Source organism: Kogia breviceps, chromosome 12 (assembly GCF_026419965.1).
Source record: "Kogia breviceps isolate mKogBre1 chromosome 12, mKogBre1 haplotype 1, whole genome shotgun sequence".
Lineage (NCBI taxonomy): Eukaryota > Metazoa > Chordata > Mammalia > Artiodactyla > Physeteridae > Kogia > Kogia breviceps.
The window spans coordinates 7,487,428-7,503,923 of NC_081321.1; the positions used below are offsets into that span (position 1 = coordinate 7,487,428).

Here is a 16,496-nt window from a genome sequence, read left to right on the forward strand (position 1 = left end):
GGGAGGGTGCCGCAAGAGGGAAGAGATATGGGAACATATGTATATGTATAACTGATTAACTTTGTTGTAAAGGAGAAACTAACACAATATTGTAAAACAATTATACTCCAATAAAGATGTTTAAAAAAAAAAAGAAAATATTGTTTCCAACTGAATGGTGGCCCCTTCACATTAAAAGTTCTATAAATAAATCATATGAAAGTGACTTAAATATATGCAAATACATGAAGTGCATAAGATAAAATTACTATGTAACTTTCATCATAATACTTCTAACCACTGCATCTAGTATACTTCAGTGGTATATCTGAATCCTCAGTTTGTGCTGGAGGTGGAGGAAACAGAGAATTAAAAAAATTAGGAGGTTTTATGCCGGGATACCTTGGCTTAGTCGAATAAATCGCCTCTTTTTCTGCCTACATTAAGCCATCAAGAGCCACCTAGAGGGGTGGGGTACGGAGGGTGGGAGGGAGATGCAAAAGGGAGGAGATATGGGAATATATGTATACGTATAGCTGATTCACTTTGTTATACAGCAGAAACTAACACACCATTGTAAAGCAATTATACTGCAATAAAGATTTAAAAAAAAAAAAATCCAAAGGCAATAATAAACGTAAGAGAAAAGGGAACTATCACGCCATTTTAATAGTGAACTTTAATTGCATGTACTTACTCAATATATGCCAATTTCAATTTCAAATTTGCCTTGACCAGTCTATGTTAGGGTGTAAACTTCTGGAAGGCTAGATACTTATTTGCAGATTATGGCAATGGTTTAATTAAATGTTTTTCAATCAAAAGTTTTGTCACTTTCACATGGAAAGACAGGAAGTGCTATTTTCATGTCTCTGACGTGGCATCAATAGTGTTCCCTTGCTACCCAAACCAAAAGAGGTTAAGAAATTAAGACCTTCTTCATTTGATTCCTGACTGATGGGGAACTTCAAGGTCTTTCTCTCAGGTTTCTAAGGGGTGGATACTTGTGGAGATCATTCCACAAATGATGACCTCAGGGGATCATTCAAAGCAATAGGAATAAGACTTAGGCCTTGATTGCAATAAATAGGAGAGTCTGTGGACTTTGACTCCTTAGAATTTTTTGAAGATTTCTTTCTGAGAGTACTTCAAACACTGACCAAGCCTCAGGACCTTACCAGTACTTCCTGTGTATTAATCTTCAGCATGGTCGAGTTCTCAGCAATGCATAAATATTCACAACCCTGCCAACTCTTGCTTTCTTTATAGAACTGGTAGCATTTGTCCCCATACCACTTCCATTTTTCTGGGCAAGGGCTGCATCTGTGTTCTTGAAAAGAAACCAAATTTAATGTTATCTTCTACCCAGGGCTGTTGTTTTTGTTCTCTTGAAATTAAAATAATATTTGATGACGCAAGAAAGAATTGATTCCCTCGCTCTTAGATATTTAATTGCCCAGTGATAATTACAGATCTTTACTGAACACCCACTATATGCCAGGAATTATAATTGGGTATACAATGGGAATTAAAATAGACACTACCTGCTTTTATGGACAATGGAATCTAGTAATGAATGATTGGAACTTCAGTGTTCCTTGCCCCGTGTAATTCAGCATACAGAGAGGATATTCAATTTCATAAAGAACTTTTCATCTGTTCAAGAACTCAGTATGCATTGGATTTGGGAAACCATTGAAGTTTCTATAATTTTCTTCCTCAAAATCCACTTATATAGTAGTAAAAGGATTTTTTAATGAAATATATATCAAAAAGATCTGGATTAGTTTTTCATTCAAAGCATAAGTGAAAAAAATTTTAGAAAAAAATCACATAAATACAATAGTAAGCCAAGCATGAGTTAAAATGGTAAATCTCCATGTGTCAGGAATTGAAATGGTCATCAAAGTCAGAGAAATAAGTGCACAAGTCAAGGGTGAGATGCACTGAGTGGGTTGTGATTGTAAATACACGAACTAGGCCATGAGAACCATGGTCTTATCACCTATGTGGATACATGGCCTTGGGCCTTTGAGAGTTGGGCACCTGTATCCACATCGCTCGTCGGTGTATGGTGAGATGGGAACTCAATGATTCCACAAAAATGTCTTTATTTTAAAAGCAATCCAGTGTCATAATGTTAACATATGAAAGTCTGAGTGGTCAATACACAAATGGATGTTACATTGTTGTTCATATTTTTCTGACTGTTTAAAATATTTCATAAGGTAAAATGAGGTTTTAAATAAATCAATAATTTGGGAGATTTGCTTTGAAAGTCAGGTTATATCTCTGGCCCAGACCTTCTTCCTTATATATCAAACTGCCTACTCATATCATGACACATATCTAAGGGATATTTCAAAGTCAACATGCTCAAAACAGCATCCCTGGTTCCTAACCTCCCCCCTCATGACCACAGAATTCTTCCCCATTTCTGCTTTGCCCCAGAACTCTGGAGTTATCTTTGACTCCTTTATCTCCCTCATACCCCTCACACCCCACTTTATTCTATCATGCTTCATCTCCACCAATAATATCCTAGCTTGAGGAATCATTTCCCTCTTTCCTGGATTATTGCAGTAGTCAGCTCTTATGTGATTTCTCTGTTTCTATCCTTCCTACCCTCTCCCAGTCTATTTTCAACATATTTGTAGAATAAGCCTTTGAAAACTCATGTCAGACATGTATTTGTCCTGCTCGAGGTCCCGAAATGAATCTTTCTTTTGCTCAAAATAGAAGCCAAACCCCTAACAATGTCCCTTAATGCCATGAATAATCTGGTAGGTGTGTTAATTATCTTGATCTTGATAATCACTGCATAATGTATGTGTATATCAACTCAACATGTAGTACACTTTAAATATATATAATTATATTTGTCACTTATTCCTCAATAAAGTTAAAGAAGAATAAAGAAAATAAATAAAATTATGACCACTGAGATCATTAGTCGTGTAGGAAAGAATCACTTAGAGAAGTGGAAGTGTGCGTGTTGATGTTATTTACTGGGTAACCATGAAATCAGGCTGTCTGGTTAGTGTGGAAACCAGTCTGTGTGTGGAAGACTAGGAGACTGCATCTTACTGTAGAGTCCCCGAAAGAAAAATCGGGAACTTGGAAATGTATCTGGCTTCCTATGCATGCAAAATAAGGAGAACAGAAAAGAAGACAGACTTGAATAGAGCTGGGTGTTCTGAAACCCAGAAGGATAGAAGAAAAAGAAGACAAAGAACTAAGGTGACGCTTCTAGGCTTGTCCAGTAGTATTTACCAAAGCACAGTTCATCCAACATTGGCACTGTCATCATAGGTGGTCCTTAATAAAATGCAGACTTTTGGTACCCAGACAAGTCATGCTACATTAAAATAACTAGAGCTTGATTCCATTTATCTGTCTTTTAAACTCGATTCCTATATGATTCTTAAAATCCAGGAACTATAGTTATGAGTTCATTAACTTCTTAACGAGGAAGGATTTGTGACTACATTATGAAATGTATCCTACTCTTAGGTATTTCTGTGCCAAAGTCAATGAAGAAAAAAACCTGTATTTTATTTACTCGTAGTGTTATTTTGGTTAATTGAAGTTAATTGTATTTATTATTCTAAATGTCTGAAATTGCTGAATCCCTTCACGTGCTGTAACACAGACACAGCTGAACCACATGATCCTAATAACTGGGGATGATCTGGATGTCCAAACTCTTTGTTAAGTTTGCCAGACAACTAGTTGCATAATACATGGTTCCCGGATACATTGATGGGAGAATCAGCCCTCTAGGACAGATATCCTGAGGGCAGAGGGGAGCTCAATGATCAGGACTCACCTCCAGTTTTGTTATAGAGCTCACGACAGAGTTTTTCAGCCACGTGATGCAGCGTCTCTGCAAGCTTCCTTTTCTGAGTTTGGAGAGATTGCAGCTGTCGGGAGAGATTCCCCAGCCTTTCTTCCTTTTGAGAAATGTTTTCTTGCTGAGTGTTGGAGAGCTGGTAGAACTGAAAAACTAACCCAAGTTACCAAGTCAGACTGGCCACCTTATATTCTTCACTTCTCTTTCTATTTCTATTTTCTACATCTGGGGAGGACAACAACAGTATGTTATTCAAGATCCCAGGCTCTGAGCGCGTTGCCTACACTCAGGTTTGGACTATAGTACATAATAAATTGTATTGTCTTGGGCAAATTAATTTCTGTTTCCCTATCTGAAAATATGGAGTCCTAATGACAATTCCAGACTTCAGGGATAAATTCCTTAACCATATTTACTGCTCAATAAATCTTTCTGTGTAGACTGTCAAACCATTACTCAACCTAAAATCATGAATCCATTTATCTATTGATCGGTATATTGAGTATTGACAATGTACCATATATTGTTATACCATTCAGTCACTGAAAGAGTTATGTTATTGTTTCTATATTTTTAAAGCTTTGCATTTGGGCTCAGTGAGAATAGGTAACCTTCTCAACATCACTTGGCTAGAAAATTTCAACACTTAGCTTTCAACTCCGGGTTTCGAAATCTAAGTAAAAAAATTCTTCATGAATCATGAGAGTTGCTTTCTACCGCTAAAAAGAATGGTGTATACAAACGAACAGTTATATCAAAACGAAGTAAAAATTTGGGAGCCAGGGTAGAAACACTAAGATACATTTTTTTTTTTAATTTTAAAATTTAAGATTACAAACAAGTTGTAAAGTTTCCTATAAAAATCCAGTTTTGACATTTGAACCTGCTTTTCTATGTGATCTTTTACCTTGAACCACCTTTTTCAACTGTTCGGGACATATTGCTGTAGGGTCCCATCTGATGAAACCCATTTACTCACTTCCTTTTTACGTTTTTTACTCTGTCCTTACTAGTTTGAAATTTAAAGACTTTATACGTGAATTCTTCCTTATTTGATTTTCATGAGTCTTTGCAAAATGATTCTATAACTTCCTGGACCTTTTGAAAAATATTACAGTGATTAAGACCTGGTCTTTTCTCCATATATTGAGGGGGTGGGATATAAATGAAATCTTTTCCTCTGATTAGCCCACTGAGCCATGAATGCTAAAAGCAAAAACCACCGCCGCCGTCGTCTTTTGTGGAAATGGAAGAGGGCTGAAGTATGCATTCATTAAAAATTGCTGATGTCAAATATTGATATAGAAACCAACAGCAATATTGATATAGAAACCAACAACAAAAACATTCTTATCTCAGAATGTAAAAGTCTAGCTGGTAAGTGACTGTTGTATTTTAGTGTTTCTTCCACTATGCTCTTCATTTACAGAGTTGCATTAGAATAAGGTACATCATTTACAGAGTTGCATTTAAATAAGGACTTATTCACAGGCTCCAGAATCAAAGTAAAAAAAGAAAAAGAAAAAGAATATCATAACAAGTATTTCTCATCCTAGACAAACCTTGGAACCAGGATCTTCCCCCAAGTCAGAGTGCAGACTTACACACAAGCCCCAGCGCTGCCAGGCTAATCAGCAGCACCAAACACAGAGACAGCAGGATCAGGGCCACTGGACGCCAAGCAGGAGAGGGACGCCGCTGCTCTGCAGGGGACAAAAGAAAAGACACTTTTTCTTCCTCTTGCATCTACGTCAACAGCAAGCTAGGGAGAGCAGTCGGTTCCGGGAAGAAGCAAAATTTTCAGGACAACAGTATTCAGGGGCTAGATAACGTTCCCTCTGTCCTGGGAAACACCCGTCACAAGGCTCCACGCCAAGCCTCACCGATCACGGCTAGATTCTTTCACAAGCCCCACCCACTCCTACCCTCCCCATCCACCCAGTCCTACTTTGCACTGAATCAGGTTACGCATTACCGTCATCTCCACGCGGCTATTTGTATAACCTTCTTTCTGTCAAAGTTGTAAGACTCTCACGAAAATGCCTTAAGAACAATTTCTCACGTCATCAGAGAAGAGGCGGAATTAATTTGTTGTTACTTTTCGCAAAACGCCCCCCTCCCATATGGTTCTTCTGAAAAAGCAAATTGCCTATCAGTCATGAGAAATGATTGTTTTACTGTTTCTTTGGGGGATTTCTTTGTCCAAAGTCTCTCTCTCGTAAGGATTTTGTTTGCTCGTTCGTTTGATTTTATAGCTCCAAAAATAGATTATAAAAGCAACAGGATCATCAGTTTCGCAAGGATGGATCTAAGTGATCTCATCTTTGTACCTGTTAAGTAAAAAGAGAAAAAAAGCTGTAGCTAGCTAGCGTCCTTCCTTTGCCCGCAGCCCACGGGTTTGCCTTGCGGTGACTGCAGAGGCTCTGCTGAGGCAGGAGTAAGCCCATCACCTAGTGAGGTCGACTATCAGTCTGAATAGCCCACAATATCTGATCAGGAAGACCCTCAATCAGCTGCAGGTATCCTCTAGCATTGTGATTAAAATAACATAAAGGGACAGTAAAACTCTCAAACAAACCCTGGTCTCTTCGGGACCTGTGAGTTTCACTTCATTGGGAATTCAAGCCAGGTTCGAAACAGAAAGATTAAAGACACAGAAATTCATTTCCTCTTTAGCAAAGTCCTCTGTGTGATAAATTTCAGGTACAGAAATTTGTGCTAAACATTATTTCCAAATGGGGAATGATAACTAGCAAAGATAGTATAGAAATAGAAAATGTGATCACTATCCTCTGAGACAATCTAACAGGGAAAATAAGTAAAAATCAGGATACAGACATTGATATATTTTAAAATGTGAATCTTATTTTCACTTTATAATCATAGCCTTCATAAAAACTTTCAATAGTGTGCATTATGTTTAGAATAAAATCTACATCACTTTTCCTAAGACCCAGATGGCTCCTTTTTTAAAGTGGACATTTTATTATGGTACGTTGTGATTTTAAAACTGCCTATAGTTTTATTGTACTTAGAATAAAATTCTACAAGAATCTTTTTCATCTGGGCCCTACTGAGGTTTGTCATCCATTTCTGAACTATTCTTCTCTCACGCAAATGCTCTAGTCACAGTGGGCTTCTGTTTACCCTTGATCCAAACAAGTGTGTCCGTGTCTTGGTACCTTTGCATTAGCTCTTCCTATACCCTTGCATTAATCAATCCTCAGATGGGTCATTGGTAGCCTACTTCCTGTTACCCAGCTTTTTACTTAAATGGCGCATCGTTGGAAGATGTCCTTGGAAGTCCATTTCTAGCACATCACCGCATTATGTGTGTTTTTTAAAAATAAGATAATTAAATGATATTTCCATGGTTTTTCTTTGTTTTTGTCTATCACCTCCCCTTGAATGTACATTCCATTGAAACAATGATCTTGTCTATCTTGTTCACAATGTATTTCCAGTACTGAAAATAGTGCCTGGCATATAAGGGCTGAATACATATTTGAACGAGTGAATGAATGAAGAATGAAATTATGAAAAATTAATATTACCTAACTATGTAATTTTTACAGAGGCACAGAGCCTTGTGGTGACTGCAGAGGCTCTGCTGAGGCAGGAGTAAGCCCATCACCTAGTGAGGTCATCTAAAATAACCTAGTGAGGTTATCTAAAATTAAACTTTACAGGTTGATTTTCTAAAAAACTCTATTGACTTTTCAGCAATATCTCTGTCAGCACAGGGCCAACTCAGCTAAATTCATCTCCTGGCCAAACTGGTTTCTATACACTGACTTATGTGAGATTCTGAATCATAAACAGATATAATAGAGATTTGCTTTCTCCCCTGTTTCCTTCAACTAGCTGGCTTATCTTATTTGGCCTAAATTTTTCTGGAAATTGCTAGCTTCTCACGGCATTGTCCTTAAGAATATCTCAAATCAGCAGAACATAAAAGAATAAGATCAGAATATAGTTTAAACTAAACATCCTCTCCAAAACCCTACGTCTCTTTAAAGTTCTATATAGCCCAAGAAAATTAACCAGGTGGATGTTTCTAGACTCCAGAGGCAAGTACATATGTAGACCCACCACCATGGTAGCTTTATTTTCTCCATCATCTGTTATTACTATCAAATATAATCTATATCTTACTTATTTGAGGGAAGGGGGGTTATGTCTGTCTTACTCCAGGAGAAAATAAGCTCCTTCTTGGAAAAGACTATTGTCTGTTAAGTCACTAGAACATCAGTTCTGGCACCTAGAACACCAGTTGAAATAAGTTCAATTAAAATGGAATGAATGAATGTGTTTAGTATTTATAGATATGTCTGTTATATACTTGGCTCTTCCTGCTGAAACCTATTCATATTAATACACATCTCAAAGGCATACAATTTTAAAAGATCCTGTCCCTTTTTTATGATTAATAATTCCCCAGCCAAAATTAGAAATAAGAAGAAAGTAAAGGAGAAGAAGAACTATGTAAATCAACCAAATCATTTGTAGCTCCAGAAACCCACTTTTCCTTGTATAATATTTGGGGCAAAGGAGATGTTGATTTTCTGCCCAAAGGATCAACAAGAGTGGACTTAAATCCTTACTGTGAAATGAGGGGATGGAATTTAGGGATTACAACATTATTTAACAATAATTATATCCATGCAAAGAATAAATACATGATCCTTCCTAAGGCTGCCTCTAGGACACAAGAAGAAAGAAGTGTAGTGTATCTCTGCTAAAGGAAACGAAGTTTTAGAAGTTCCCTTCTAAGGAGTTCTTTCCCTGATCATTTGGAAATGTCTTTACCGGGACTCTCCTCTCTCTACCTCTTCCTTGCTCTCTGTCTCCTTCCCTCCCCGCTTCAATATTCACAATCCCTCCCGTTTTAACTAAAGACCCAGAGAAACACAATCTTAGGGAATTTCTAGAGCAGGTGGGACCATTTCCTAGGAAACCAGGCTTCCATGAGGGAAAGGCTATGGTGTTGAAAGCTTTACTTTTTCCTTTTCTTTGAAGCTGTATTTCCCTCTAGGTATTTTCTTTTCTGACTGTGGGTTTACTGTTCCTGAGTTTTATTCCGAGTGCCCTGATCTTAATGAGGTCTCTCTCTAGGGACCACTCCCACCCTAAAATAAGAAAAAATAAGCTGCCTGGGAGGTGCTTCAGTTTGGCTTGGCTTTCTTGCGGTTTTCGTTTTTGGAAGAGAACCCCTATGCTGTCTTGAGGCATGTTTAGAAAAAGGTGTGGACAGGCCAAGGAATGATACGAAGATTCCTAGGAATAATAAGATATATAGAGAAAAAAACACCCCTTTCCTGTCTCCTCTTACTATAACTATACTATAAAAGGCTACAGTGCTAAGGTCAAGTTTTGAGTATCAATCCCTTTGTAGTTATGCGAACCTTTGTGGATGAACAGTTGTCCTACTTGACCAGCTACCCTTCATTAGGCATCGGAGGGACACTTTGTACACCTCCCACTCCCAGGCCTTCTAAGGAATGAAACAAACATTACCAAATGTAGGCTAGTAATATGCCTCGGAAACAGAAAGGATCGTAAAAGCTTGAAAAGACACAAAGAATTTAAAGAATTTGCACAAAGCCGCATTGCAAACTAGTGGCAGAGCCAGGATTAAATTGTCACGCTGAGCACCTCTCTCCGAGAACCACAGCACATCAGTTTGTACCCTTCCTGTGAACCAGCCTCACAGAGACATGGGGCTAAACAGGTGACAAGGTATATAATATTTCAGGAGTGACTTGCCTCATCCTTTAGATTACTGACAACATTTTTCAATCACGAGACATTGCTGATTATATATCTGACTTTGGGATATATTTTTAAATTTTAAATATTGTCTTTTTAGCAACTTTGTTTCCTTAATCCTAGCATGGGGTATGTAGTAAACCTCATGGGAAAAGGTTGGAGGTTCTGTGGTTTGAGCATATTTTTCAGTGTTTGTGAAAATGCATGTTTCCTTTCTCTTATTAATAGATTGCAAATATTTGCTATTTTCGTTCTCAAAGTAAATGAGTGTTACTCCTCCTATAATTTCAACAGACTATACTTCTAAAAACATATAAGCTATTTCTAGAATATCGAGTTTCTAATTCACAGCAATTAGAAAGTCAATTGTATTTTTCCTTCTCCTTTTGAGCAAAATTTACGAATCCATTGTATATCCAGTCAAGGGGGTTTGTTTCTGAAACGTAATTCAAAAATAACATTACTATTAATGATAATTGCTAACATTCCTTGAGTTACTGAGATAAATGCTGTATATGAATTATCTCATCGATCTTTACAAATACCTTATGAGGGAGATGCTATTATAATCCCAATGTTATAGGCAGGCAACTGAGACCTAAAGAGCTTAGTTGCCTTACTCAAGGACACACAGCAACTGATAACAGTACTTACTGAGTGTGTTATACATGTTGTAGTATTTCATTTGAATCTCCCAATAATTATTCAAGAGGGCACTATTATTTTATTTCTTGAAACTTCGGAAGCCATTTTAATAAATGAAAAGTCCAGCAAAGGTACATTTACCGAGAATAAAGCTGCCCGGGATAATGAAAGTGCCAGGTAGTTTGAGGTGTTTTTGTTGTTGGTAACTGATGTTCTTTTTGCTCCGCTTTTGTTTGGAATTGCACCAGACACTGTGGTGACTGCTCCCCTCTTGCAGAGCCAAGGTTTAGAGCAGCTGTTGTACCAGGAAGCCCTTGAACTAGTTTAACTCGGTGGGTTGAGACTCATGGCATTCCTCAGGTGACAATGCTTCCATAATGCCCTCAAGGGCTCTCCGTGTTGTCACAAATGGCAAGCTTCCATTCTGGTTTATTCCATTGTACGAACTGGTGATGATTTTCTGGATGCAACACAAATGGCATGATCCGTGAAAGAAATAGTTGATAAGCTGAACTTCATTAAAACTTAAAATTCCTGCTCTGTGAAAGACACTGTGGAACAGCAATTTCCTTGGTTCTTGTCCTCTCCAGGGAAAGAATCCAGATGAGAGGCACAGAGCAGTTTTAAGGAGTAAACCGCTACTTTAATTAAGTTTAAATTAAGCGAAGGGAAAGTACACTCCCAAGAAAGGATGAAAGTGGGCTGTCTGGAAACCAGAAGCAGCCAGGAAGGCACTATTTTTAACCTTTATTCGGATAAGAAAACTGCAGTGCCCAGGAGCTGCTTAATTTGCTTTGGGCTGCACAGCTGGTAAATGATGGAGCCAGACGTTCTATCCAAGCACTCTCATTCCAGAGCTGATTGTTTTATTTATTTTTTAAATTAATTAATTAATTAATTTTATTTTTGGCTGCGTTGGGTCTTCATTGCTGCGCACGGTCTTTCTCTAGCTGCAGCGAGCGGTACTCCTCGTGTGGTGCACGCTCGTCTCATTGCGGTGGCTTCTCTTTCTTGCAGAGCACGGGCTTCACTAGTTGCGGCTCGCGGGCTCTAGAGCGCAGGCTCAGTAGTTGTGGCGCACGGGCTTAGCTGCTCCGCGGCACGTGGGATCTTCCCGGACCAGGGCTGGAACCCGTGTTCCCTGCTTTGGCAGGCGGATTCTTAACCACTGCGCCACCAGGGAAGTCCCCAGAGCGATTGTTTAAAATCATTTTCCAACCCTCCCAACAAATCCCACATTAATATTTGCCTGGAGATGGCAGTTCCATATGGAATTAGAGAAACACTAGCATTTTACCACTTGCAACTTTTCACTTCTCTATTGTGACTATGTTCGTAACAGTCATTTTAAATCATACATTCTCCACTCTACCAGCAAGGTGAGCTTACTAAATTTACTCTCTCCCTTAAGGAGAAAATGTTCCTCAGCAGGCTGTAAAAGGCCCTCCATGGTAGACTCTCATCCTACTTTTTAGCCACAGCTGCCCCAAATCCCCTCATCCACCCCTTCTTTGAGGACTACCCATTCCTCAGACCGACAGTCTACCTTGCCATCCTGTCAGACTCTGCTGATGTTTCCCCAAATGATCTCATCCTGATGTAAATTCCAATCCAAAATCAATACCTCATCTCTTCCCTCTGAACTCTCGTCTTCCTTCTTTTACCCAGGAGTACACCTGAGCAAGCTAGCCCTTATCTCTGTGCTCTTATCTTTGCACGTGTGTCCCTCACTCTGGAAAGGTCACCCAGTGCCTGAGTTGCTCTTCCTGGAAAACCTGGACTCAGACTTACAGACTAGGTCAAATGTCACCTCGTCCCAAAATACCCACACGCCTAAACATGGTCAGTAACTTACTCTTTCTTCTTTGTTTCTGTGGCCTCCTACCTACGTTCAATAGCAGTGCATGACATGTTCTTCTGATTAGTGATTCAGATTATTCCCTCCACTTCTCCAAGCACCTAAAAATAGAGTCTTCCTAGTGTTACCATAACGCTTAATGTTTAGTAGGCATGAATTAGAGATTTGTTGAATCAGTTAGATGAGATTTATGCCATGACTTTAAAAAAAAATTTTATTGGAGTCCAGTTGATTTACAATGTTATGTTAGTTTCAAGTGTACAGCAAAGTGAATCAGTTTTATATATATATATATATATATATACATATAGCCACTCTTTTTTTAGATTCTTTTCCCGTATAGGCCATTGCAGAGTATTGAGTAGAGTTCCCTGTACTACATAATAATCATTTTCCTTCTTATTTCTAAAACAGTAAGCTGGTTTTTGCCCTCCTCATACTTGTACTCTCTGCCATATTGACTGTTTATTATTTTTAAAATTCACTGTTCATTACCGTTGACTTGTCCATTTCTCTTGAAGTTATTGTCTCTTGGCTTCCTCTCTCCTGTTCCACATCATCACTCTTTACCACTCATCCTTAGCAGCTCCTACTGGAGTCTCTTTCTTGGCCTGCCCCTCAATTGTGTTCCCTAGGATCCTCTCTTTGGCACTCTTCTCCGGTGTTTTGTCTTGTTCTGTTTTGTTTTCATTTTCATTTTACATTCCTCAGGGATCTCACTCAGAAAGTTTAATTCCTACCTAAAGGCCAACAATTCTCACCTGTATACGCAGTTCAGAATCCTTACCTCTGACGCACATGCTGTATATACAAGCGCCTTAGGGCAACTCCAGCTGCACGTGCCTTCTCTTACAAGCATCTCAAATTCAAACTGAGTCCATCATCTTTCCTATTCCTCTTGTAGTTTCTAGCTCACTTCATGGTAGCCCCATCTAACATGTCATCAGATGGAACCTACTCCACCTATGCTCTCCCTCTCCTTGCCTTCCCCCTTGTAACCGGTCACCAATTCCTTAAACTCTCCCTCCCCAGTATCTTTTATATCCGATTCCTCCTCCTCATTCTACACCACTTCAGTTCAGGTTCTTCTCCTCTCACCCTTAGACCAGTGCCGAATCTGGGTATTAGCTCATCCAGTTTCCTACTCCTCATGCAGCCTAGATGGTCTTCTAAACACACAAAATTGATCATGTTATTCCCTGTTTAAATCCTACTCATTTCACGTACTGAATAGAAGCAAAATACCTCCGTATGACATAACGTCTTCCGTAACTTTCCAGACTTACCTCTTGTCAACCTTCCCCCTCCAACTCTGTCCCTCAGCCATCACATATTTGTTAACATTCTCCGAAAAACAGTTACGTAAGATTGCCATGGCTCTCCTCTTATGTGTCTGCCTGCCTGTAGGGCCTGCAGCCACTCAAACCTCCCATTTCTGCTCCCATATCATGGGGAACACCTTAAAGTCAAGTTCACTCAATGGTCACTCCCTCTCTCAAACCTTTCCTGATCTCCCCCCCTACCAGACAGAAGTGACCAAGCTCTCCCTTCTACCAAGCTCATGCCCCATCACGGCACTGTATCCCACTTGCTGCTCAGTTGACAGTTGGATTAGACTTTAAGTTTCCTCATATGCAGGGATCATGTCATATTTGACATTGTATCCTCAGTACTTTGCAACATGCCTGGCATAACATGACCCCAAGCATAAATTTAGGGAAAGGAGGTCTGACGGTGTTGTCTTTCGTTTTTACTTTCTATCCTCTGAATTATTTGGCATTTTTTAACACAAACATAAATTTTATACCGAAAAATTGAAAACCAGAAAATAAGTGAATGTGTATCATTTATTTTTATTAATTCTAAAGAAAACATTAACATTTTCTAGCCATAGCTGTGCCCCAATATTAAGTTGAATCTGAATCTTCTGCATTGCCAAAAAATTTCTAGAGTAGTTGCTCCTGTTATTTTTAACAGCAAAATGATATCAGATCTGTTTTTCTAACAGATAATTAGACTTCTACAGTGACATTCCTCTAAATACTTCTATTATCACCAGATGGAAACAAAATATCAGACACATAGGGTAAGATAACTATTTTCCGGTTTTTGCCTCCAAGATCCTTCTTTGTAACCCCTATTCCTGCTGTTTCCATTTCCATTCTTACAAAAAGGTTGCCAGATGTTTCAGCTGGTGCTTTATTTATCCTGCCCCACCCTCCTCTCCACCCTCAACCTCAGCGGAACTTATTTGTACACCCTGTTTCTGATTATGCTGATCACTAAGGCTTGTGAGAGCTCCCAGCTCTAGTCAAAGGTGAAAATGAAGTTGTACACAAGCCTCTTGAAACCACAGCTGACTCTCCACAGGATTTGTTGGAGGAAAACATACCATGTCCTATTACCCATATCCGGTGGCTACAGAAACTGACGTCCCAAAGGTATCACTTTGCTTCGCATCAAGGAGGCTGGAAATCCCCAGGACCGCCTCACAACTTACTAGATAGTTTAGTAAAAATTAAGAAGTAAATAAAAATGTAAAAAGCAGCCACATTATTGGGTCTCAGGTCGAGGGTCATTCAACGAATAGAAAGTGAATGGAAAAGTTTAGTAAGTAAAGGGAAGAAAACCTAAAAGTCTTTTGATAAAGGAGAAAACGAAGAGAACAGTGAAACAGTGAGTGTCCAGATTTTAAAAGGTGAAGAATATCTGGATGTGGTCAAAAAGTTAGGACATATGAAGATACAGGCACTACATGAATCTCTCTCTGATGCAGATCCACACAGAAATTTTAAACAGATCACTTTAAGAATTCTCAAGGAATGAAATATTGAAAAGGAACTCACATTTTTGATGTGTCTGCAACGTACCAAGGACTTTACCTAGTTAGCAACCTTAGTATTTATAGCCACCTGATAAGAGAGGTTTTGTTACTTCTATTTAACATTAGTTCAAGTTAATACGAATTAATATGTATAAGTGCTTAGAATAATATCAGACACATAATATGCACTGTATACACCATCATTAACATTTTATACATGAAGAAGCTGAAGCCACAGGATACTTAAGTAACTTGTCCAATATCACACAGTTAGTACGTGACACCCCTGGTATTAGAACCTAGTCCTGTCTCTACTACAGTTTGATGTCTTTTTACTAGAACTTAACTCACATTTCTGCCTTAGATTGGCTGAGTTTCCTAGGAAATAAAATCCTTCTTTATGTGTGTGAATTGTCTCTTCTATGGACATAGTAATAATATATATTATTACATAGTAATAATATATATTATTACTATGTCAAAGAGTGAATTATTTGAAATAGAAGCATAAGATGTAACTAAAATTAAATTCTTTCATAATTTAATCCAATCATCTCAATAATATTCTAGGAGTCAACAGAACAAAAGGGAATGGGATGGGATGTAATTGCATCTGGGGCCACTGTTTACATCAACAAGTCAGGATTTCAAAGGTGAAGGGACCTTGGAAGGCATTTGATTTAATCCCCTGTCACTTCATAGATGATAAAGCAAATACTTAATGTTGGCATAACTCTCACAAGATCTCAAGATGCAGAACTATTATAACAAAATATCAAGGTTGGTGTGTCTGCTTGGAAAACTCCCTCTAAAGCCACGAGTTCAAAACTTGCAAAAAGGTAGCCTTTATAAATCTAAATTTCCAGATCAGATCACAGCTGGTAAATAAAACAGCATTGGATCTGACCTTCATGGGAACTCAGGAAGGGGAAGGGACATTGCTCTCATTGTAGATACAGTCTCACGTCTCTGTGCTGAAACTGCTTGGTAAAAGCAACACACCCTCAACTGCAAACCACTCTGCTGGAGACAGAATCTTAGAAAAACATCTATGCATATACGTTTAATTTTTCACACGTTCATATATGTGGCAGGCGAGTTGTAGAAAGTGCTCCGTTGCACATTACTGTAAACCATGAAAACATTTTCTCTCTTTCCTCCACTTTGTGCACTCCTAGGAGAGGAGGCTCATCTTGTGCATTTCTCAAGGGTCTGGCCAATTTGCACTACGGGAGACAGGGTACCTGTGTGGCCAGGCTCTGGCCGCTGGGTTGCAGTAGAGGCTCGCGAATGCAGGCTCATCGTGGTGTCCCCATCAGCATCCAGCATGTCCCTCGTGCTGCTGTACTTGGCCTGCATCCGGATTCCTGCGGTGGTGACTGTGAGCTATGATGGTTGGATTTCCCCAAGTGAGACAGCTCAGAAAGCCAGGCACTGAATGGCATTCCTAAGGTTCTTCTCTCTGAGCAAGTAGCAGAGGAAGCCTCCAACCCCAGTTCCCGTCTGGAGAGGCCCGGCCCCTCTCCTGTGAACTTGGACTCTGATTGCCAAATTGGTCAGGGGGAGGG

General features: G+C 39.1%; 1 protein-coding gene across 1 annotated transcript in view; it reads right to left on the bottom strand.

Moving 5' to 3' along the window:
* The window catches only part of LOC131767393 (C-type lectin domain family 1 member A), a 24,456-nt gene extending 7,960 nt beyond the window's left edge, over positions 1–16,496 (bottom strand). The window contains exons 1-4 of the mRNA XM_059082669.2: positions 16,173–16,496; positions 5,437–5,535; positions 3,809–3,985; positions 1,158–1,309 (exon numbers count right to left, since the gene is read on the bottom strand). Of these exons, the coding sequence (XP_058938652.1) occupies positions 1,158–1,309; positions 3,809–3,985; positions 5,437–5,535; positions 16,173–16,287 (543 nt within the window). The 5' untranslated portion in view covers positions 16,288–16,496. The remainder of the gene's footprint in view (positions 1–1,157; positions 1,310–3,808; positions 3,986–5,436; positions 5,536–16,172) is intronic.